At 42.5% G+C, this 24607-nt stretch overlaps 1 protein-coding gene across 2 annotated transcripts; it reads right to left on the bottom strand.

The window, feature by feature from the left end:
• Positions 1-1012: 1012 nt before the first annotated feature.
• LOC114882722 (DNA N6-methyl adenine demethylase-like) lies at positions 1013-24261 on the bottom strand. Of its 2 annotated transcripts, XM_046285545.1 has the most exons (6): positions 23885-24261; positions 12401-14266; positions 4184-4269; positions 3882-4006; positions 3240-3348; positions 1013-3168 (listed from the first exon to the last, which is right to left on the bottom strand). In XM_046285545.1, exons 2-6 carry the CDS (start codon positions 13402-13404, stop codon positions 2735-2737), a joined length of 1758 nt encoding a protein of 585 aa, XP_046141501.1. In that variant the 5' UTR covers positions 13405-14266; positions 23885-24261; the 3' UTR covers positions 1013-2734. The 2 variants fall into 2 exon arrangements, with proteins under 2 accessions (XP_046141501.1, XP_029055519.2); XM_029199686.2 differs by lacking the exon at positions 23885-24261 and adding an exon at positions 23216-23479 and having other exon boundaries at positions 3044-3348.
• Between the last annotated feature and the right edge of the window lie 346 nt (positions 24262-24607).

Raw genomic sequence — 24607 nt, 5'->3', positions numbered from 1 at the left:
TCTTGTTTATTTAAATTTTTTCATAGTTTTAGTTAACATCTTTAAGCTTGATATAATCAAACAAAGGTTAAATATCTTGCATTTTGAAACTTCTTTATTCATTCTTTGATCTCCTTGCTCAAAATTTTTCCCCAAAAACTACTCAAAACATATTTATTTGAATCTAAGGTTCTCGTTACCTGTTCAGAATAATTTATTTGTTTTTATCCTTAACTAGGTACATACTGCATATACATCTATTAATCTGATATTTCATAAGTATCAGTACATAAAGCTAAAACACTTTTGTACTATGCATGTTATACATGGACCCAACAAATAATTTAACTTGTATATTGTCGCTCGTATATTGTTAAATGTAAAATGTTCTATTACTACACTACTTACAAACTTGATATAAATCGTGTATACTATTATTTATGAAATTTACATATCTTCACCCACTTATTCTATCCAATTTCGAATGTAATTCAGGGTATTTATGTATCGTATAACATATTATTTACACACACGATTACTCATGTTTATTTTTAGATTTGTATTTCATAAAAAATCGCAAGTTCTTTCCGGCATTACTGTTGAACGATCTTGGAGTAATTCAAGGATGATTAAGTGATCGCAATGAAAAAAATTGAATATTCTTTATCGTTTTATGCTATTATGATACAAAATTCGTTCATACGGTTTCGACAAGTGTAGTAATATTATGATAAATATTTACCCTGTTCGGTAACAATTGTAAAAAACAAATCTTAAATCATACGAATAATCGAACGAAATTTTCAAATGTAAACGAACGAGAACATTGAAACCCTAGAAAATACACTTTCTATTCGTTCGTACTCTATATATTGTATATTCGTGGCACTAAAAACCTTGTTTTTATTTTTCCTCTCTATGTTCCAACTACTTAGGAAAAGAAATATAAATACGTTCACGTAAAAATAATATAAAATAAATCAAAATACTCGAAAATAAGCATCTTCTAATAATTAATAAAAAATACATATTATTGTTAAGAAAAAATTTGTTTTATAAAACAAAAAGAAAAATTGGTCGTCTTCTATATGTATGTATGTATGTACACCATAAAGAAAATACTTTTATCATCGATACTTTTGTTACGTTACACTCACGATTACTCGTTTAAATAATCCTAAACGTTTAATTCTAAATTCGTGTCAGTCACCAGTTCGATAACATCAACTATTTGACATAATTAAACGTTATAGTTCTGCGCGGAAAGAAAAGGAACAAAGACGTTAAGTATCGACGCTTAAATAGTAAAATTGAGAATCTGATCAAAGTTAAAATCTCAAATTACAATAGTTCTTTTTATTAAGTGCAAAAAAAAGAAGAAAAAAAAAAAGTTTCAATGTTGGATTTGTATTAATTTCAACGAATAACATTTTTGATTCATTTGCAAATTTGCAACTATACCGTTTATAATTTGAGATTTGAACTGTATGAACTTGTTAAGATGAGGAGAACTTGTAATCGCATAGCCGCGGCGCGATAGTCAAAATCCAGAAATCTTATTCTTCCGTAAGAACGAAAGTAATCTAAGGACTAGAGGTTTCGCATGATTAATAATAATATTGTCATCATAATATTAATAATGATGTTGATAAAAAAATAATAATCATAACATGTAAATGGCAAGATAACACGCGGGTATAAATTAGTTGGTTCTTTGTCACGATGTTCCTGGAACATCTTTCAGGAATCGAATTGCTTTTCGTCTCTGGTCAGTGTCAGTTGACGAGCAACTGTGAACTAAATAACTTATCATTTAGACACTTCGGATGTTCGAGCAGAGACCTCGAATGCTGTCCACGAGAGGGGTCCCTTACACACTTTGGTCCCCACTACTCCCATCTTCGTTCGGTCCCCGTAACACAGGTGAACCATTCTGCAACCATAAGGCTCTCCCCACTTTATCTTCTACAAACATACACCAATATACACACATTCGATTTTCCTCTGGTGGAATCTGTGCATTCGCATGCTCGCGCACCGAGTGGGAGACTGCCTGACTCCTTGAAGCTTCCTAAAGGCTCTCGTAGACAGCACATAGCTAGGATTAGCTTGGCTCTTCCTTTGGTATACTTAACACAATGCACACTGATGGATTCATGGAGCACTTATACAATTATCTCGTAGAGTTTGTGGCATAGACGAACATGTAATTGTTTCTGGGCTACTGCTAAGTAGTGAGGATAGGATTGTAAGACATATTTTACAGGTGTAGAGTAAGTGGTAAAGTAGTAAACTCTACTACTTAGCCTTCTCCTACCACTTCGGTGTACTAGTGATAGCTGCTTTGCCGTTTACTCTACCAGTATAAACTAGGTCTAAGGATGGGATGACAGGGTTCGGATATAACTCGGCTGTGCGACCTCAAGAAACTGAAAGTAGGGAGTACCCACCGCTGTACCAACCAGGGTCTGTGCCCTCTTTACTACATTGCAGAGCTAGAAAGTTGGCCCGAGGGATAGCACAGGGGCAAGAATGTTGCCTCACTTGTCCTCACCTTTGATGCTTTTGAAAGAGACATACCCATTATGGTATGTATAACCAATCAGAGTCGCATTCTTACCGTGCGCCAACTCTTCAGCTCTGCGTTCTATTACCTGCTGATGCTTGTCTATAAGAGCGGAGAGAGTCAGAAAGAGGGAGAGAGAAAACTGTACTTCATAGAAGTATCCTAAAGTCTCTCGTGGACAGCACCAAGCTAGACCAACGTAGACAGTTCATGAGGGCTATTGGTGGTCGCAGCGCTGCTGAGATCCAATGTGGCCGCTGGTAATCCAGGACTAACGCTACCGCTGGCTTCTCGTGGCAGATGCTGCGACGACCTGTTTAGCTTGTTCCCAGGACTCGGTGGCGACCTGTCTCCCGGTGTATCAGGTGGTGTAATCACGTTCCTATGACTGCTGACGTTCAGATGATTGTGTGACGCTGCCATAGGAGCTGGCGATGAGATCAACAGAGGCGGAGACATCGACGACACGTGTCGATGATGATGATGGTGATGATAATGCTGATATTGAGCCGCTCTGCCGTGCGTCGCGTGGCTGGCGTTTGGTTGAGTGGCCAGAGAGCCCACCTTGGTCGCGCAACCAGGGTGGTGCATCGTCAACGGTGCTCGAAGTTGTTGTTGTTGTTGTGTGCTGCTTGCTGCTGCTGCTGTTGTGTGTTGTTGTTGTGTTGCTGCTGCTGCTGGTGCTGTTGCTGATGCAGCTGCGGTTGATTCTGATGGTGTTGCAGGTGCTGCTGCTGCCGCTGAAGCTGCACCGCAGCCTCGCATTGTTCGCGCGCTAGCGCCTTCACGGCGTTCGTCTTCTCCTGCAAACAAACACCATTACAGCATTAAAGTCTGCCTGTTATGTTTGGCACGCGAACAGCACGCATCAGCTGAGGAGAGTAACGGCACGTTGGACTGCCGTGATACGAATTAAAAGGTGTATTACGGTAAACAAGATATCGACGGAAGTAGAACCGTATGCAATGATGGTTTCCCTTGGTAAGATACTAACTATATGTATGTAGTCTGCTAAGTTGGGTCTTAAGAAACAAGAGTGGAGTCAGGTGAATGGTACAGTTTCTGTTAGCGACCTAAAGGAAGGCATCATTGCACGCAAGCGTACCACGCGATTCGAGTAAACGACTTAATCGAGGTCTTTTAACTGTCTGCCATTTGCTGATCGCGTGCGTTCATGTAATCAGAGTTGTCTTTGATTACATTAGCTATGTGTCTTGGCCGATTCATGGAAGAAAGCTGTTGCTGAATGTAATCTCCGTAAAATACACTTTTACATCGTTTCTCAGATTCCTGCAGTTTTTGTACGATTTACATATGTGTATATGGAAATGCTTACCCTCTGCCACACGAAGACGTTGTGGACCATTGCGCATCCACAAAACACGATGCCGAGGCCTATGAAAACCGACGTGACGATAGCCGGTGTCGAGTGGAACTGGATGAACGTGTACAATATCATGCCTGAAAGCATCGTGAAATTCAACGTTTCGAAGTTGATAATGTAAAACTACCACCTACACGTGTTCGTCGGTTTAGATGAAGTAATGATTAAAAATTTTTTACAAAGTTTATCCATCGTGGGAGACACAAAACACGTATCGAACGATCGAAAATTTTCAGGTGACGACGATTCCTTACCAGTTAGAAAGACGGGAATGCTAATGAAAAAGCCTCCGACAGCGCATATACGGCTGATGGACGATTTTTGCAGGTACTTGTTACTCCTGAAACAAAGAAAAATCGAAGGGAAAGTGAGTTTCGCGGTTCCACGATAATTGAATGAGTTATAAAGGAACAAGTTTTCTCTGTCAAACAGACTGGAACATCCTTCGAAACGTTATCCGTGAAATTTCAAGAACCGTTCGATCAAACAGATATTCTATGTTACTCGACAAAGCTTACGCTTTGTTAGCTGATTCGACCACAAACGGTGCTATTATAGATAATTTGTGAGCCGAGACCACAAACATTTCACCACAATTGATACCGTTCCGACAGGCGAGACAACAGTCAGCTCGCATTCGTATTCTGAATAACTTTCGTTTTCAGGAAATCAGCATCCATCGAGTTGTTCTTGCTGGTCAGATCGCTAGATAGCGAACTGCTCGGACGTCGCGGGTAGATTTACGATCGCAATGGATACACACTCGATGGATGTTTCCTAGTCCAGCGACTAATCTTCGCGTCTAAGAACAGCATAGCCGGAAACGAGAGAGAAGCGAATGCTTCCTGGAACTATGCTCTTCTCTTCATCCGTAAATTGTCTCCCGTGATTTTCTATCACATACATATGTACCTATTACATAGATAAAATTCCAAGAAACACTTCAACTTTTTGCGACGTGGATTATTTCTTCGCTAGTCGAATATTAATTTTACCCTACAATTTTTCATCGCGACGTACAACGCGCTAATTAGCTTTTCTGGATGAACCAAGAGTTAAGAGTGACCCGGTTTACATACTCTTTTATTGCGTTTAACGTAAGTGAAATCGTTGCGTTACCTAAGTGAGACGAACAATGTATTTTAAAGGGGACGGTAACCTGTTAAATAGTTTCAGCGCACGATAAAAACAGACTGGAAAGAATTCCAGCGAGCGAAGAATAATTTAAAAGGAACCTCGATTTCTTTCACGCACGCGAATCAACCAGTCAATGTTCATCGAGTCGAAGTCGATTGTAGCGCAAAAACCGACGAATTCTCGGTTGAATTCTACGTGCTGATTTTAAACAAGCCTCATCCAACTCAGCCACAATGAGAAATTCCCACGAACCAGCCTAGCATCCCCTTTCGAGGTCATCGACCTCTTTGGATACGTTTCAAGAGCACCGTACCAATGAAATCATATCCTAGACTAATTCCCTCTCTACGTCCATAGCCTTCGAAGAGTACAAGCGAGTAAATTTAACCTTCAAGCCTTTCTGTATTCCACTTTGAACGTCTTTCAGCGAAACACGGACTAGCAACGACCCATTTGCCACCCGCAATAGCTTAAACTCGAGTTTATTGGTCACTCATTGGCGTAACTAGCCGAGAATTAAAAAATTTTAGAGTCCTAAGAGTCTTAGACTACAATAGTAATAGTTTCATTTGCGTTTGCGTTTGCGTTTGCGGTAAATTTCAGTCAGTAGCTTGTTCGTTCCCTGTAGAAGACAGAAGAGGATTTACCAATATCATTGGTCAAGAACTAGAGCTGCACCGTCGTCGATCTTTATCTCCATTCAACTTTCTGAGCGAAACGATTTGACGGCGGGTGTTGAATAGGCTCAGACGGTTTTGTCAGGGTCCGTGTGTGTCATCGCTCGTACCGCTTCCTTGTAAAAGTTGAATGGAGAAAGCCTCGTCGTATACGAAGATCAAAGGGCAAGGAACTTTTTCTTGCGTCAGCGAGATCAAACGAGGAGAAGCTCGTTTGGAATGGTGGCTGTCTTGGCCTGTTACCTTACTATTCTATCTCCGTAAGAAGCTCTTTTATCGTGCAACAAATTGAAGCAAAATTTTCAACAAACTTTTATATCAACGTATTTCGGCGAAAAATTGCAAAAAAATAGTGAATGTTCAATTTGTTGTAAATGAAAACACAATGAGAGCGAGGCTATTAAAGATTCCTCGAAGACCCAGATACATTGAAGAAATCCAAAGAGAACATCGTAAGCATCGCATCCGTGGAAACATCGACCGTGTCGGCGAGAAACGAAAATACCTTTACAAGCTGACTATATTTGCCAGGAGGATGTAGTCATTAATTGACCCTAACGACTGCATTTGCGGCTGAGAGTCACTGACCGACGCGACGCGACGCCATGCGACGCGACGCGACGCGACGCGACGATGCTTTTAAGCATATGCGGAAAATCACGTGTTCCACGGAGAACGCGAGGTCTGCTCTGAAAACCGCTGCTACTATGAAATTCGACGCCTTGTGCTTCTAATTACACGACTTTACACTTGTACAGCGTAACAAGGTAGTAATTTTCAGTAATTTGTAACAGATAAAGGCTTCGTCGATTGCATGTTCATTAAAAATTTTCTTATAATTTATGCAAGTTCGTTCGCCTTCGACTTCCAGCAGGATCCTGTTTCTATTTTAAATTGACAAGTAATCGTTCGAAGTCGATGCGACTGGTTTCGAGCTACCGTCGCGCGTCGCGTCGTTTGCCGATACGGAATTGAGAAGAGCGCGATCGAAGTGCGCGGCTTGAAACCGGAAGTGCAGCCATGCAAATGCGGCTAGATTGCATTACGAACCACGGTAAGGATGCACGTTGTTGAAAGTTATTCGTGTTCGTTTCTCATTTACAAGCTGTTACATACTAACAGTTTGGAAAAAATAAAAAATTATCCAAATCAGATTGAGATTTTTTTTGATTACCCCTATTGTCAGTAGATTCATTTGATGACTGTGGACTTTTGAAAGAGACCATAAATATTGATTCGACTGGGATAATAGGGATTGTTGATTAATCATCTTAGGCCATCTAGGTTCCTGCGATTCTGCATTGGATTTCGATTGGGGCGTTGCTCGTGGGCTGGCTTGTCGTTGTGCAGCAAACCGTTTCGCAACAGATTGCGTGCATTTCCTCCAACTACAACAACTGCACACCTACCATCACGAGACTATCCGTTCCTGTTCGTCGTTTCAATCTAAACACGGATATTTAAACAAGTAATACCATAGAGATTTTTGCCGAATCAATCATTCAGAAACATCGCATTACCTATCCATATTACATATTCCGGTTTACTACCGCCGAGAAAACAAAGCACGATTTGCGAACGATGGAGCATTTTGACTTACGAACCAGACAACGTGTATAGAGTGTACGGGAATAGCATCGCGGATCGGCATTTCCACGGTGGAACATCGTGAACGGTTACCCAGATGATGGATCATACACGTGGATCGTACGGACTACCGTGGATGATGATCATACACTTCCTCCTTTCGATCCTTTTCCTGTGGATTCTTTCCAGACAGCTGCCGCAATCCTGGAGACTTTTCAACGACACTCGTTTCAATGTTTCAAGCCCTTCATGGTTAATTTCTCATAATTATAAATTATAGAAGGATCAAATCTGCGACAATGGCAAAAAGAAAAAAAGAAACGAACAGAAGGTAGATTAATTTGCACCGCGCTGAAAATGAAAGATTTACAACTCGACTCCAATTATATATTTTGCGTTATTCTCTCGCACGCGTGTAGGTATGTAATCGCAGTTCATGATATACGAGCACCAAAAGCACATTTCGCCATCAACAACTACACGCGATAAAAATGAAAATCTATGGTCAATTTTCGATCCACCGAAGCAACAAACGTAGAAAATTTCCACCAGTTTTCTGATTCATTCAGAGACGATGGGGGGAGTCGAGGTTTGAAACACCTTTGAAATTTCTTTCGTTCCGACCATAAGCAAGGGAAGGTAGTTTAATGACTTCGCAAATTAAGGGTGGACCCTACGGGAAGGGACACCGTTACCGGCGCGGCGGTTACTTACACCTGTTCCTCGACTAAGCCGGTGCATCCGAAGGCATTGTGCTCTTTACGAGCCTTTGAACAAACCTGACCGTTTCTCGACACACCCGTCCTTTCCGTCAAAATTCCCGCTTGCTTTTTCTTAAACTACCATAATCCTGGTGGTTTTTGATATTCCTCGTAAAATTGATTGGCTTATCTCGTGCACGAAACACTTCCATGGATTGGAAAAATATTTCTTTCATGTTAAGTCTATATTAAGATAGACTGGTATGGTTGTAACACACCTACTGGGATCAAGTAAATTCACAATGCTATCCTATTAATTACACCCACGTAATCAGCATCGATGCATTATCGATCGATCGATCATACGGTGCCTCGCGCCTTCTAATACCATTAAAACAATAACAATAAATTTGCGACAATGCGGTTCATACGCGACAAAAAATGTTAATTTACCGTAAAGTTACACGACTGTATAAAGGGTTAAAAAGAAACTTCCTCAGGCTACCATTGAATTCGTCTGCTCGTTTCGCTAATTTATCGCGGGTAAAACAGTAGAGGCATCGTCGTTTGATCGAAATTAATCGAAAGAGAAAATAAATTACAACAGCGGGATACGATCGATGGCCCTCGTGCTCTCGATTGTACGCAGGGTGTCCAAACGTGCTCACGATTTCTCACTGCATACTACACCTGTTTTTAACAGTGAACTTAATCATTTTTTTACCATCTTTATCTTCAACTATCATAGTTTAAAAATATAACGTATATAAAAGTAAAATTAACCATATGCCTTTTTAATGAAATTAGAAAATCGGATTTGAGCCCGTCAAAGTGGTACTTAAAAATGGTACTCAAGAGTTGAAGTAAAAAAAAAAAAAAAAAAAAAATGGTACCTACTTAAGGATTGAGAGATCTCTTCTGCTCGAAGAGAGAAAGAGTTCCTAGAACTTTCTGAACACCCCATGTATGAAAGCGCAGTTGTGCTCCCTGCCAAAATTTATTCTCTTTCCCTTGTCCAGAGGAAGAAAAAAGAAAAAAAAAAAGAAGAAGAAAAGGAACAGCAGACGCCAGATTCGAAGGCGTGGAATGCCAAGTAGTACTCGAGAGAGCACGAAACCGAACGAGCACGCGTGTTCAGCAGCTCGGTCTGACGCACGAGAAGCGACCGTGAACAGAAACCAGACACGCGTGTAACGTTAAACCGGGCCATCGATGGAAAAAGACATAAAAAAAGAAAAAAGAAGAAAGAAGAAAGAAGAAAGGAGAAAGAAGAAAGAAAAAATCGAACGATGCGACTTACAACGCGATGGAGTTTTTTAATCACAGATAAAATCGTCGAGTTACGGATCCACCTAATCCGAGCCCTCTATTCCGCTCCAAAAAAATTCAGATTAATAACCGGAAGGAAATTTCGTTCGCTACCCAAAGTGGAAATGATCCATTGTATTGGAAAAGTGCGTTCACACCAAGTTCGCACCGACGACGCGACGGCGTGCGGAGATGCCTTATCACGGACCATTTAAGTAATGAGCCGGCACTTAGCAGCGCCGCTGTCTTTCATTCTCCGCCTCTGTGATCGTCGCGTCTCCTATCTCTTCAAGATGCTTACTTTTTTCCTTTGGTTCCTAGCGAAACGCCCAGTCGTCTAGTGACAATGACCGACCAGGCCTACCATTAAGCTCGGTGCTTTCTTTCCAAGCACGTCTAGCACACCTGAGAGCTCTCTTTCCCAGCTAACAATGCCACTTTGCAGACTGGAGTTACTTTCAGCTGGACCATCTTCGTCTTCGGGCCTAGACGTCTTATGATCTAGCTTCCAACTCCTTTTTTTTTCCTTTTTCTGACGCGAAATTCGGGAAATTTCATTTAACCGAGGGTATTCACAACCTGTACAAGAATAATTTCAACCTCTTTGTTTGCGAACAATAGGTCGACGCGTGTTGATAGCCGAGGTTATCGATCACACGGCGACATTTTTAACGCGTCGTTATCACGGCGCCTCTAGGTTTGAAAACTGTGTCTACAAAACGCTCGTGTACCCAAGAGATACGGTGGACGATTAAAATTGCAGCCTCACCGTTGCGATTCTTTCTCTAGCTCCCGGCTTTCTAGACAATCCGACATTCTGATGCTAGATTTTTCTAATCGCAATCTCTTCGCTGAAACTCTACTGAACGGTTGTGATATTTCAGATGAACAAACTCGTGAAATTATTGCTTCTATTATTATTATTATTATTATTATTATTTTGTCTTTTAAAATCAATGTCAACACTGAAAAAGTTGATAAAATAATAAAATGATTACGCCAATGAGGAATACTTTAGAACGAAATTTTTTCAAGTCTTTGGGAGATACTCGTGAAGAGTGAAGAGGAATTCAAAGAGGGTGCGGTTTCAAGGGGTCCAGTATCACTATGCAACGATTTTTTCCTCGAAACCATTGAATTCTTTAGATAGGCGAAGAAAATGAAAATCGTGTAGCAACCTATTGGAAAACTGTAACCTTCGATGTAAAAAAGAGATACCATGAAAATCTCCATGGACCGAAATGAAACCTTCAAGAATGTTAAGTATTTCGAATTTAGAAAAAATTTTTTTCATTAGTAAATCGCTAATGTTGCAACAGAGATAAGTTTCTTATTGTTCCGAAGATACTTTCGAATAAATTGAACTTCAATTGACATATTTCCGAGCGGAGATGATTCTTCGTTTCAAGATCGTATTCTATGCTAATTTTATTATCTGAAATCATAGTGTACGAGTTTAATGTTCGAAAGACACCTTCACTTTCTTCCTTTCTCTGTTATTTGCTTTTGAAATGGGTTACCAGCCTCTTTATACATTCAAATTGTAATTGCTCTGCATCGCAATTGCATTTCGAAAACCTGCATCGAGAAAACCGTGTTCTGGATATCTACACATATTATACTAACGATAAGATATAGAAAAAGAAGGTGGGCTATTCGTTCGAGGAACGTGGAAGTTTTTCAGGCGAATTGAACAATGACAAAGAGAAAGAAAATTAAAGTGCCGGAGAAAAATGAAAGCAAACATCGTAATCTGCATATAATAATGCAGCAAGCGTTTTCATTCGTTGCTAGATCATAATTACCGTCCTCGGATGGTTACTTTGTTCACGAAGGGACACGAAAAAGCGATCACAAACCGATAAGGAAACGAAAAGACGAGTCGGAGTTCGATTGCATCGCGAACCTTCTTCTCTTTAATGAGAAGAGGCTAATTTTTATTGTTCGAGGCACGTCACGAAACGTGCGTATTGTGTTATGATGGCGTGCTGCATCGCATCGGTAAAAACGGGACGCACGGCGATGTATGTACGGCTATTTACATCTACTTACATGTACCTACACAGGACGTGAATTTTTGCGTTTCGTCTTCTTGCCGCGTGAGGAAGAAACACTAGACACGTTCGCTGATATATCGCACGGGGATACAGGACACCGGTGTGTTTCGAGGCATACGGATAGGGCACGCATGGATGACTGGGAACTTATTCCGACACAAGGATAATCTTGATTGAGGACGTCGGCAACGATGTGAGATTATATGTATAAATTAATGGTAATCCAACTGAAAAATGTTGCTGCCACCTTACGCGATTCTTCTACTTACGTTCTACATATCGCGTTTAAGAGGAATTTTTCAATTTTTGAAACGGTGTATATTTCTCATTTGAACTGAAACGAGCCGCGCCGCGCCGCGCAGAGTCGTGTCTCGCGTCGTGATCCGCTGCGCACACAGGTACGCGCAGGCGGGTTCCTTTTAAATACGAGTCGCGCATTCGTGCGGTAGCATTCGGCGTCCACCTGCAACGCGGGACGCGCAAGCGCACTCCGATGAAATGGCTTCGATAAAAAAGCTAACGACCCGGTTAAGAGATTTTGTAACGATGCGACGCACGGGGATCGAGAGGTCGCGCGGTCAACATTATCGTGCGACGCTTCTCTCAAACCCTTTCCAGCCTACCTTTTCTTATTGCATTAATTAATTACGGATCTTAGTTGCCGGCGGTCCCATTAGAACTGGAAAATAATTGAACTGGATTCCAGCGTGTCAAACTTGAGTCCACGAACCCGATACCGGTCCCACGTCCCTTTTCATTTTCCTTCGTTAATGCGTCAGATGCAATTCCGCCAACAGACGGACCAAACCAAGTGTCGAAAACATTCAATAAATATTGATATATAATATATAATATATAATATAATGAAATTCGATGTCGGCCAATCGTGACGAACGCTAATCGCATTATCTACGACACCCACCGCTACCACCACATCCATAGATGACTAATGTCATCCGCCCGAGCACTGAAGGGTTAAAAAAAAAGAAAAAGTAGCTACTCACCAGTGTCCCTGGTACGAAGTCTTGACGAGCTTCACGGTGAAGAGGAACTGTATAGCGCAGACGAGGAGACAGCACAAGTTGAGAGATAGAGCTAGGGCGCACAGCGCCAAAGTCACCTCGTATACGATCGTGTACTCTTCCGGGCTGATCAGACTACTCGGCGTGACCGTTAACGGGGAGATCTTCAGCAGAAAGATCAACGAGAGTAACGCCAGTAAGAGGGACACTAGACACAGCAAACCAAGGCTAGTGAGGGTCTCTTTCGCCCCAGCCTCGTGGTCCTTGTGATTCCTGGACAAGGACGAGGACCAAGAGGCGTTCAAGGGTAACGCGATGGAACCACCTCCTCCGGTCAACTGTCCACCCAGGACCGTGGCTTGAAGAGCAGGAGCTGGCGAGGGTGTCGTTTGGCTGGGTAGCCTGGACAGTCTAGAGATATCGAAGCCACCGTTCACCTTGGGTCTGTTGTCCTGGTGCACCGGTGCAGCAGGCGGCACTACCGTATGTCCTAAAGCGTTCGATAGGTTGTTGTTGTTATTGTTGTTGTTGTTTCCACCAGCCACAGGACTGACGCTGTTCACCGAGTGTTTCGACGTGGACAGCGTGGACAGGTTGAGAGCGTGCGAATGGTTCAACCGTTGGGAGAGATTGTTTACGCTCAGCTGAGAATGATTGAGGGGATGCCTGTGCGTCGACGAGGGTGTCGTCGCGGCCTGATGGACGTTAGCCCTCTGTTGCGTCGACGGATGAACCACCGAGTCGTAAACATCGACGCCGCGTCCAGCGTTCCCCGGTGGGCGCACGTTGCTGCTGCTTTGGTTGTAGTGATGATGATGATGCTGCTGCTGCTGCTGCTGTTGCTGCTGCTGCTGCTGCTGCTGATCCTGTTGATGATGGTGATGATGGTGTCCGCCGTGCAACGAGCCCGAGCTCGCCTGATATTCATTGTGGTGATGCCTGGAGCCCGCTGACGACGGTTGCCCCGTCAGGATATGCTTCAGCATTACTCGACGATGGGTTGCCGGGAGGAAGACTCCTTTACATGGCCTCCTTCTTTCCTTTCCTCACTGAAATTGCTAGCTCACAATGATTTGTCATCAGCTGGTCCACCTGATTTCGAGGAACGTCTTAGCGGTAGGATCACGTTCCTGGGCTTAGGGAGTTGCTGCACGCCAGCTCCACCATGGCGACGCCGCTCCTCCGGTAGCCTACATAGCCACCTCTTTCTACTTACACTGGTTGCGAGGTTTTTAAATGTAATTCTCTTCGAGGCAGCTTGAACATAATAAACATCATCGACCCAGGCATGATTAAACTGGATTCTGATCATAGATACATTTGGTCCTTCGACGAGGTACTATCTTCTTCCCAACAGGTCTACAACTTCCGTCCCGTTGAATAGCACCTTGTGCTTAGCAAAAACTCGACGACCACTCTCATCAGAGTGATCGGGTAATTACCAGCCAGTGTCTAGCTGCTTCTTTCAAGTTTCTAGCAGCGTTCGCCGGGAATTCCACAGGAAATACCATGGGGGGTAGCAAGGTCAACAATTGAGTCTCCTTTTTTCTCAACCGGTTCAAAGCATTGGGACCCATTCGCTGCAATTGGCTTCAGCAGGTGATCACTGCTGAACTAAACCCGACCGGATTCGACCCGTAGCCTGTTCACCGGTCACTCGGTTGCTCGAGGAAGATCGCGAGAAAAGAAGCGCAGGAAACATTGTTGGGGTGAGCATGATTAGATCCGGTTCGCTCGATGACCTTGCCAATGAGAATAGCGGTTCGTTAAGGCGGTTGGAGCCTTGGTCTCCTTCTCTGTCGATTTCCAGCTAACTCGTCAGCCGGCATGGCTTCCGAGATGCTCCCTCTGGAACAGGTCGAAGGAAATAATTAATGGACACCGTCGTCGCGTCGCGTCGCGTCGCGTCGCGTCGCGTCGATTCATCTAGCTGAACCGTAAAAAAGAACGATAAACGCCCGAGGTATAATCTATTTCTTCCCTCCCGGTTCTACGATCACCTCTGAGGATTCTTCTAAACTCTTGTCCCCGTCTATCCGGTGAATTAGGATCGATAGACTACCGGTTAAAGCCGTGCCGAGAAGAATAGATCGTTGCGTCGCGTCGTACGGAATTCTTTTTACATACATATACAGGGTGTGCCGATTTAAACGGAAACGATACTTTTATTTATACTCTACGAATTCCAACAGCTTAAGGTTTACACGTTATACAGCTAAGCAAATTACAGGATTAAATAGCCGACGATAGAGTTACGGCAAAATTATAGTATCACCGGAATACAGTGACTCGTTTGCAGGTTAACTTCCTCGAGTAGTCTTCAACTGCTATATTTTCCGGTCGTTACACCTTCTACATAATGGGATATTAAACAGCACCGACACAACGTTGCAATTTTTCAACCATTTATTATCAAATTATCCAGCGAATATTATTTACACAGGGAAATCGTAACGACACAAGTCTGTCTGTATCGTTTAAGGAAAAATCGTAGAAAGCAGAGCAATAGAAATGAACGTTTTACGTATTTCTTTCTGTCCCTATATGGGTCAGTCACTGCTGTAGTGAGCAATATTGATTTAGCAATAACTGAGTTTTCTACGCGATACCCTACCGTTTCATCGATACAAACTCCCTCTCTTGTATTTTTAATATTTTTATATTAACAATGTCTTGAGAATTTGCAAATAACCCGGAAATTTATGAAATTCAAGCAAATTGAAGGAAATTTTTAATTGGAATTTTATATTCCAGGAATTCGAGGAAACTATTATATTTTTCGACATTTTTTCCTATATTCCAATTGTTCCAAATATGTAATCCGTCGAAGGGTTAAACGCTCGTCTCGGAGCTGTTCGCTGCGATACCGTTACGCTTGCTCGCTTGGAAGCTCGCAACGCTCGAGTTGTTGAGACGTTGAGACGCGTCTCGGTCGCACAAGTCGGAAGATCGACGTTATTTTCTCGTCTAAGATCGATCAATGGCAGGGTTGCACGGAAGACAGGCAAATACCAATGAAATATTAATGTTCAACCTACAACGGTATCCTATGTCTTCGAAGCTACTGTTCCTCGTTTTTAAACAGACTAGACATCTCCTTTATATCAATGAAATTGCACATCATTGTTCAATTGAAACGATTTCCAAGCACTTAGAACGACTTTAGCAGGTCAAAGGGTTAACGATTTTGCAAATATTTGCAATTTACAGTTCAGGTTGTAACAGTTCAGGTTACAGTTATCAGTGAGAATTATTTACTAACTACATAGGTAAGTACATACAACCCAGATGAAGACCAAGTGTTATCAGAGTTATAATTTCTGTTTCTCAAGTCCGTAGCGGTAGGTAATTGGATCGAAGCGAAAGTTAATAAAGAGCATCAACGAATACAGCATCCTCGATGTACATAAATGGTGGACGTTGGTTCGTTAACGCGATTCTCCGTTAAGCAGAGGCATGCCATCTGATCGAGGCCAATGTTGGTTTTGAATTTTCACGGGGTAACTTGATCGAGATCCCTCCGCTTCTCCTCTGGACGATGTTCCAGATCACGTGGCAGGATCCTGAACCGCAGGATCGTCGAGGCAAACAGAAGGAAGAGGAGAAAAGAGAATCTACAACGAGGAGAGGCTGTTGTCAATAGCCAGACTTGACTCATAGAAACGGGTTCCGCTCGCATTCCGGACATCCACGGTGCAGCCTGCTGGTCACGACGCGACGGCTTCGTTCAAGCTCACCATATTTATTCTATATGTATACATATGCATATTTCATATGCATACGCATACGCATACGCATACGCATACGCATACGACGCAATGCACGTACGCTTTCAGCCTTTCAGCTTCTTTCCGTCTTTTTTTATTCGATAGGCGTATGGAGAACACCTGTGAGCAGCAACTGGCGCGGATTTACAGACGGATACAAGCTGACGAGGTCAAGATAAAGGGATTCAAGGGTCGCTTTCGATTAACCCCTTGAATGGTCCGTGATTCGGTAATCATTTTGGAATTATTTCGAATGGGTACGCACGCAGAATTGAAATGTTCTAGAGAACTTGAAGAATTAGAATGTACCGATCGACTTTCAATCGTCCCTGTTCAGTTACCTAGCAGCAGACCTTCGTGTAAAGAGGAGATTTACAGAATTGTAATCGTGTAAAGAATTACATTCTTTCGATTTATATTAAAACGATTTTAGGGAAAAAGTGGAGGGAATTCCTAACAGGGAATTGGCGAACCATCTACTGTAATATCAAGTGTATCATCCAATGGAACAATTTCCAATAACCATTGAAATTAATTTATCATTAACATCGATTCCCTCAATCAAGTAACACGATGTTGATCGTTTCGGCTCGGTTCGTTGAAAAGTTCACCGGTGAACAATGCATCGTATTCAGGCGAGTGTGCACGCCGCGTGATTTATGCCGGTTCCTGGCCACACATCCACCGCTTGGAATTAAATTACTTTCACGTGGGGTGTGGGAGGATGGGGCATCTGCCTTTGTGAAATCGATGCGATCTTTTAACAGGCGTAATCTTATTATTAACAATATGTACCGGACGTCCGTTTCATTAAGCCACCAGTTGGACAATGCCGAGGTCTGATGACCCTAACTCGTTCTGATCTTGAGAGCAACAATTAAGAATAATTAATGGTAGGAGGTAATTGAACGAGACGTTCCGAAAATTATTTATAACACGGAAATATTCTTTCGGCCAAATAGGTAACCATTTCCATAAAGCGATTCTTTTACTCACCCAATTATAAATAACTGTCGAAAGGGACTTGACTTTGAAATTTCAAAATTTCTTCAATTTCTTCAATTTCTTCAATTTCTTCAATTTCTACAACTTTCTTCGTGTTCTGTGATGTGTAATACGTACATGTATGTATGTATGTACCCGCATGGGAGAAGATAAGGGAAAAGAGGAAACTAACGCGACAGAAACCACAGTGTCGGACGGTGAATTTGTAAAATTGGATGAGACTCGCTCGGATAGGACTTCACCCGTCATCGGAGAAACCCTTCACCCACAATAATCTCTAGTGTAACTCGAGCTGCTTTTTCTTCATTTCTTTTTACCATCCCGTCGCGACAGAAAAATAGAAATTGTATTAGTGTAAGGGTGTTTGTATAGAAATAAAGGTGATTTTTCACGGTAAGAAAGATAGAAGGAACAACTCGTTACGAAACAACTATGTAGATAGTGAAATTTTTTATCTCGAATGTCTTAAATAGCTTATGCTGTTCGAATCGTTTCGCCCGAGGGAAGTAGTACACGTTTCAAAGATGGTAATAACACGTTTCGTTTCAAGGTCGTGGCTCTATACTCTATGGTATCCCGAAGAGCTGGTGAGTTGAAAAAAGTCTTTGGTAACGTGGGGAATTCACTGTTTGTAAGATGAGATTCGATCCGATAGAGCATAGGATACTCTGTGCCTCGATGGAATGCACTAATTAACTCGAATTCAATTTCATCTGATTTCACCACGCTCCGTAATAGCTATATTTTGCCTAATTCGTTAAAAACAGAGCTATTCGTTCACAATTAATTAGTTTACAGCCGGCATGGCAACGCGTTTCGACATCGGGACGAAGAAAGAAAATCAAGATGTCGGAAGTGAAACGAGTTAAAGGAAGACAAATCTGTCAGTTATTTTCCATTCTGAATCACTTTTATAGAAGCCTGAGAACGTCCAACATTTAGTTTGAATCGTCATTTCGTGGATCATTTATCATTCGATCAGCACTTGCCTCTCGATTAAGAAACGATATCACCGTCGTTTCGTACCCTATAATACTACATAATATAGCGATATCGCTACTAATTCGTGTTGAAATACTTGAAATTTTTGTCAGAATAATAATTTGCATTGTACGTCGGCAAGTGGATTACCATAATATCGTAAACTCGCAACCGTTCGGTCTTTTGATCGGAAATACTGACTGCTTTCATCATCATCATCATCATCATCATCATCATCATCATCTTCGTAAGATTCACTTGATAACGGTACCGATAACATTCCAATACGTCTATCTATCCTGTCACCATATGACTCTCAATAAGATGCTCGAGACTTTCACGGCCAGGATTTACTACCACTCTAGGCTTCCGGGTGTTTCGCTCTGTCGTTTACGAATAGCGCCCTGACGTTTCGTTAACTTTGCAGCTTCGTTAGAACCCCTGGGCCAATGAAAAATCTACCTAGAGATTCTTCGGGAGGAAAGGAATCGGAAAGGAATCGGAAAGGAATAGGACACCTGAAAGTATCCACCAACGACGCTAGATCAACGGGAAGGTCAATGATTTTCCGAGCAGACCGATGAACTTGCGCCTCGCTCGCACCATCGTGCACCAACAGAACGAACAACCATCGTGAGAGAGAAAGAAAGAGAAGAGGCAAGGTCGTTGCCTAGATAACAGTTGCAAGGTACAGTTGGCTCGCATGCTTGAAACTATGCGACCAGACACGATCACAGAAGAAGGGAAAGGGTCCTGAGAGAGTTCCTGCACGATATACATACATACATGGTACATGGTACATATAATAAATTATCCCCTTCGCCCTTTAGTTAAGCCCGATCCGGTCATGATCCGGCCATGATCCGGCCATGATCCGGTCATGATCCGGTATTGGCTTAATTCAACCGGCCACGTGCGGATCACTTTTACAAAAGAGCTTCGAGAAAAGTTGCTCTCTAACTAAGTAAGAAGGATGCTGAAGGGAAAAACACGGTTGATAACTCGTCCATGGGTTGTACCGTTGGGTAACAGGATATTACGTGTTAATCCGCCCACGCGAGTGTCGTCCGCGCGGATAACCATGTCCATGGCTCGGGCATGTATATACGATGGATAGGACGATGATGGACACACCAAAAGGTCTACCTTAAAAGGTTTCGACAATTGCGTCAATGTGGAAATTTGTTAAAATATATTTAATCTCAACGAAATAGATACCTAATGTCTATAGAAAATCATCGGATTTCGCTTGGAATCATCGGATGATCGATGTCGCGTTAGCTCGGCAAAGGTATTCGGAAAACAAACGCACCGGAGGAGGAGGAAAAGGAAGAGGAAGAGGAAGAGGAAGAGGAAGAGGAAGAAGAAGAGGAAAAGCCGTGTGCAGGTATCATTTATTATGCTCGGGTATAACTGCCTTCGCGAACGAGTGTATAATGAGCGTAAACGTTGGCAAAACACAGGAAGAAAAGGGTTATTGATGCAAGTAACCACATTGTTGGAATGGACTGTGCGGAATTCGTCGGAGATATACGCTGCGAGCGATTCCGCGACATGCTTTGACGCTCTGTAAGAAGCAGCAGGTAGCGACGAGGGATATCCTCTCTTATACGCATTGGTAGCCGGTTTCAATGTAATTTGCGGACTAGCCGGCATTGAAAGAAGCATTACGTACGACTGCTGCGATTGCTCGTCCGTTATAACAGTATGTATATATACGGATCCCGTCTTAAACGGCCAGTTAATAGCAGATACGAGACAACGAATATTTCATTCAAATCTCCGTTCACACTCTCCTGTTCAGATTCCAAAGGGTGTTAATCATTTCGTTATGTACGATATAATACATTAGAGATCCTCCTTTGTAATTCTGCAATTTGATGCTTTCTATACGAGATACAAAAGAGATACCTATCTAATTGCTCAACCGTTTCATTTTAGATCCTTAATAACATTTTAGTTCCTTTAGTAGGTACCGACTACGTATCGTTCTCGATGATTGAAATTTCACCGAAATACCGTGAAAAGGAGAGAGATAACAAGTCGAAAATTTCACTCGGTTAATGAAGAGAATCAGATAGATAGAGAGGGTTACATTATCGGCGTGATATCTCTGCTTATTTTCTTTGCTCTGGCTCCATGCTCGGGAAGGACGAGCAGGCCAGAGTGATGTAAGAGAGATGTACCTACAGGGCGCCTCTTCTCCTTTTCATCCTTTTCATCCTTTTCCATCTTAAACGAGCTAATCCTCGTCCTCCTTATTCCTTCCTTTACTCCTTGCCTTCTTTCTCTGTCACGTGTATACTCTGTTCGAAAGAAGCACCGATATCCAACCAGCTCTGGCCCGCTTGAATTTAACGTGGCAGGTGCCTGCTGAATGGACATTCGGGCTCCGGTTCTTCGTTTAACTTCTCTCTCTCTCTCTCTTTCTCTCTATCTTTTGCATCTTCTTCTCTCCTTACTCTTCGTTTTTCTTCGTCTTCGTCTTCGTCTTCGTCTTCGTCTTCGTCTTCTTCTTCCTTCTCTATCTGCCTGTCTATGCCAACGTTTCCCAACGGTAGAGGACTTGGTAACATTTCGGTATATGTAATAGACTTTTTGCTAAACAAATGCATTTCTCCATTGTTGAAGAACGACGCTAACCAGTTTCGATCGCGTTTTCAATGGTAAATGACTATTTTTGGAGAACGAGAATATATACGCCCTTCGTAGCGAAAGGGTTAAAGAAGAATAGCGGCGGGACCGGTGTACATAACTGGCGGACGCCGTGCCGCGCCGCGCCGCGCCGCGCCACGCCGCGCGCCGGTTTCGCAACTCACTCGTCGCCGCGCCGCTTCAAAAGGCAACAACTGTCCAGCGTCGTGCTCCTGATCATTTACTTTTTCTACCGAGTGGCCTTCCATCCGTACGATTCCGCAGAAGAACTACCATATTGCATCCAAGAAAACTCGCAGAAAAGTCTCTCAGATAGTCAGATAGACTATTTCTCTCGAACGTCGTAGTATGTATGTATCAGGAAATTTCATACGGTGTTGTGTTCTTTCGTTCAGCCTGGAACGCGACGAATCAAAGATGGGAAAGTGAAACGACGCGACGCGACGCGATCCACGATGGAACAAAAGTGGGTTGTATAAAAAGGGAAAAGGAAAATTACAAAATTGCCGTGGAACGACCGCACAAGTCGACGACACGCCGCGCGAGTATCGCTTGACTCCGTAACCCGGCGCGGCGTTTTGCTGGCATTTGCGCCCCTTAATGCGATCACTTTTCATTCTGCTTCCGTTTCTCTTTCTCTCGCTCGCTTCCCTCCCTTTTTTTCTCAGTTGAACCAGTGCCTCGGAAAGTATGCAACAGACTCTCTCTTCATGATTAATTAACAAATTCGTCATCGTTCACGGGATAACGTAACCTGCAAGGATTCAAGGTCGGGCCAGTTGTCCGATGCAAGGCCAGATTCCTGCTTCCTCGATTTTTCAATGCTTTTATTGTGGAAACACGAGATGCGCGCGGTAACCGAAATAAACCGGAAACCATAATACTAGAAGGGAGGAATTGTATACAATCGCATTTTTCAATTTCAAAGCATTAAACTGCTTTTATTTGTTTGACAAAGACACCTTCGAGAAATTCGTCGTCCCCCTGGCTTTTCGCCGTTTTCACTATTTCCTAACTGAAAGTCTGTTCTGTCGCGGTATGTATCCCGTTCTTCGTAACGACGAGACGTAAACCCGTCGCGTCGCGTCGCATCGCGTCGCGTCGCGTCGGTGTGCTTTAGCCTCTTAATAGTCCGACCTTGAGCCAGAACTAAGGAGTGCCTTTGCTACAGCATAACCTTCGTATACCTTCATCGGCAGGGCTCAACCTACGACTGACAGAATGGATTTTTTCTTTCTCCCGTTCTTTCTTTCTACGCTAATTGAATCGAGAAATTCTCTCCTCTTCTCCGCGCCCGCAACCTCAAAGGTTGTTGCTTTAGTTTTTCGAGCGATTCTCTAAAAGAGCGATGATATACATACTTACATATGTAATCGTAAAAATGTTCCAATCCCTAAAACGGATTATCGTAATTGCCTGACAAGGCCGACAACTGCACATAATACTTGCAGGATCCGGTCTGTTTACAAACAAGAAATATAACAGCATGCGTAATCGTAAAACGAGATTGCGTTCAATTCTTGGAACGGGTTGCCGATTGACGGCCGGTTACGAAACGAAAGATGAATCGCGTTCCAACGGAAACGGAAGAAAGACGTCTATCTACCTACAATATATGTACTACGATCTAACGTTAGAACGTCCGAAAGACAAATTAATCTTCGCTGCGATTCAACAGCGTGAGATGGAATGCGTTCGAGGGAGTAACGGGTACAAAATATCCTGCGTACATACACGAATCGCGAGGCCACCTCTCCTTACTCCTCGTTCAGGGACGACGTAAGTCTTCGAAAACCACGGGGGACCATCGATCGCCATTTTTCTCACATCTTTTCTTCGCTTCGTCGACCGGATAGATCGGCTTAATTACGTGCGAAAATAGCATATACCTACTTTTTATATTCAAAGATCTAAATCACGATTGATCCAGCTCCCGCCATCTGATACATGTATTTACTTAAGTAATCTGAGTTATGACAAAATTATACGTCAAATGAATAATTAGGTCATTCGAGCAAAGTTTGACATACATAGATATGAAATACAAAACAAAGAGGATAAAGTTATGGCAATGACGTAAGAAGCAGGCTAATCTCGTACGTGACCCCATTATTATGCCAACTGTGAACCATTTGGCTGGAATAACATCTGCCAGTCAGTCACATAACTGGAATTCTTTGACCCTTTTCAACTCGAATCCTTTTATCTCGATTAATCAATTATTCTTTCACGCATACCAACCGAAGATATATGTATGTATGTATGTATGTATAAACTTTTCATTGATCGACTCTAACCATAATCTGAACAATTACTTTCTAATTAAAACGTAAATAATTTTAAGTTTTTATCTACTCTCTAAATATTATGGTAATTTTAAGATACATACCGCATCACACATACTACACTTCCATTATATGTATCGCTGTGGAAACGACCATGTATCGCTCGAACGTATACTATCTTTCAAACTTTTTCACCAAACAGTTGGCGCGTAACGTATTTATCGATCGTATCTCCACGAATGTAATCGTTACTTTCTTTCGCGTTACAATAACCGAGTTAGGCTTCAAATAAAACTTGTCTAAAAGCTAGGCACTACAGATTTTTAACTGCACAAGTGAATAATAAACGCACTGACATTTAGGTTATAAATTCGATAAACAGGAATGTAAACTATCGATATGTTCACGTGATCACATGATCACGTGATCTCTATAACGATTACTCGTTTGAAAAACTTGTATCGAATACATTACAGTAGCAATAAAATTGTTTCTTAATTTCAACTCACTGTCATGTCACACGGATAATTATAATTATATCATTACAGCTAACTCTCCTAAAACGAAATGTCGTTGCAGTAGCTATACCATCACTACCAAAGAACTTTCTCAAACGATCCAATAACTGCTCAAATTATTTTATTTAGAAATCATTACGTAAAATTTTCTAGCATGATGGAGAGTTAAAGTAAGTCGCAAAACGTAAGAGATATAAAAGGGCCCACTAAGATCCGTCCCTGGTCTCGGCGAAACCGGGCGGGCTGCTAACTCACCTCGTGCCACATTCCGCTGGCTCTGCCAACGTTTTCGAAGACGAGAATGCACCGAACAGGCCCGAGCACCACCTTTTGCACTGAACAACACACCTGCACCACCCGGCACTTGCTCTTTTCGAAAATTCAAATGCACACGTGAGAGTTCAGCGGGCTCGCGTACACGTGACGCGATTCGTCCGCCCCGTTCGCGCAGACTCCAACGAGTTTCTCACACACAAGAAACGTCAATCGACGACTCTCGTTCTCGATAAGCAATTGCTAGGAAGCCGCCGCGCCGGTTATATGCTTCAGCAACGGACAGACGCACACGACCTACACCGTGCAAACGATCAACACAGACTAAACCGCCGCGCCAACCGACTGATCGTAGTACCCTGCTTGCAATTCGTTGATGGTAAAGGGGAAGGGGAACCGTACATCATCCGTTTAGTTTCCTTCTGAATCAAAATCAACATTCATTTTTATCGCAGATTATTAAGAATTAATACATTATTCTACTATGTGCTTGCATAATTATTTCCTGACCATGAAAGCGATATCGTTACTGTCATCTGGCGATATGCTCTGCAGCCGGAAAAACACAAAATTAATTACAAGTACAAAAAAGAAAGATTGGACATGTCTTTGTTCTCGAAGAGTCTTAGCAAAAGATTGGAAAATTATTGAAATAATTGTTTCACAAATTTGGATTTTAAACGAAGAAACACTAGCGCCGCCTAT

The sequence above is a fragment of the Osmia bicornis genome, chromosome 4, assembly GCF_907164935.1.
Source record: "Osmia bicornis bicornis chromosome 4, iOsmBic2.1, whole genome shotgun sequence".
Classification (NCBI taxonomy): Eukaryota; Metazoa; Arthropoda; class Insecta; order Hymenoptera; family Megachilidae; genus Osmia; species Osmia bicornis.
Note: the sequence above shows the minus strand (reverse complement) of the source record. Positions and strands in the feature narration are given on the sequence as shown.

What these genes read in the sequence shown, in the direction of transcription:
- LOC114882722 (XM_046285545.1), bottom strand. Translation starts at nt 13,404, where the DNA reads ATGCTGAAGCATATCCTGACGGGGCAACCGTCGTCAGCGGGCTCCAGG. An exon ending in CATTCCCGTCTTTCTAACTG is followed by an intron (nt 4,007 to 4,183) that starts GTAAGGAATCGT and finishes CGATGCTTTCAG; the next exon opens with GCATGATATTGTACACGTTC. An exon ending in TCAGAATCAACCGCAGCTGC is followed by an intron (nt 3,169 to 3,239) that starts ATCAGCAACAGC and finishes CAAGCAGCACAC; the next exon opens with AACAACAACAACAACTTCGA.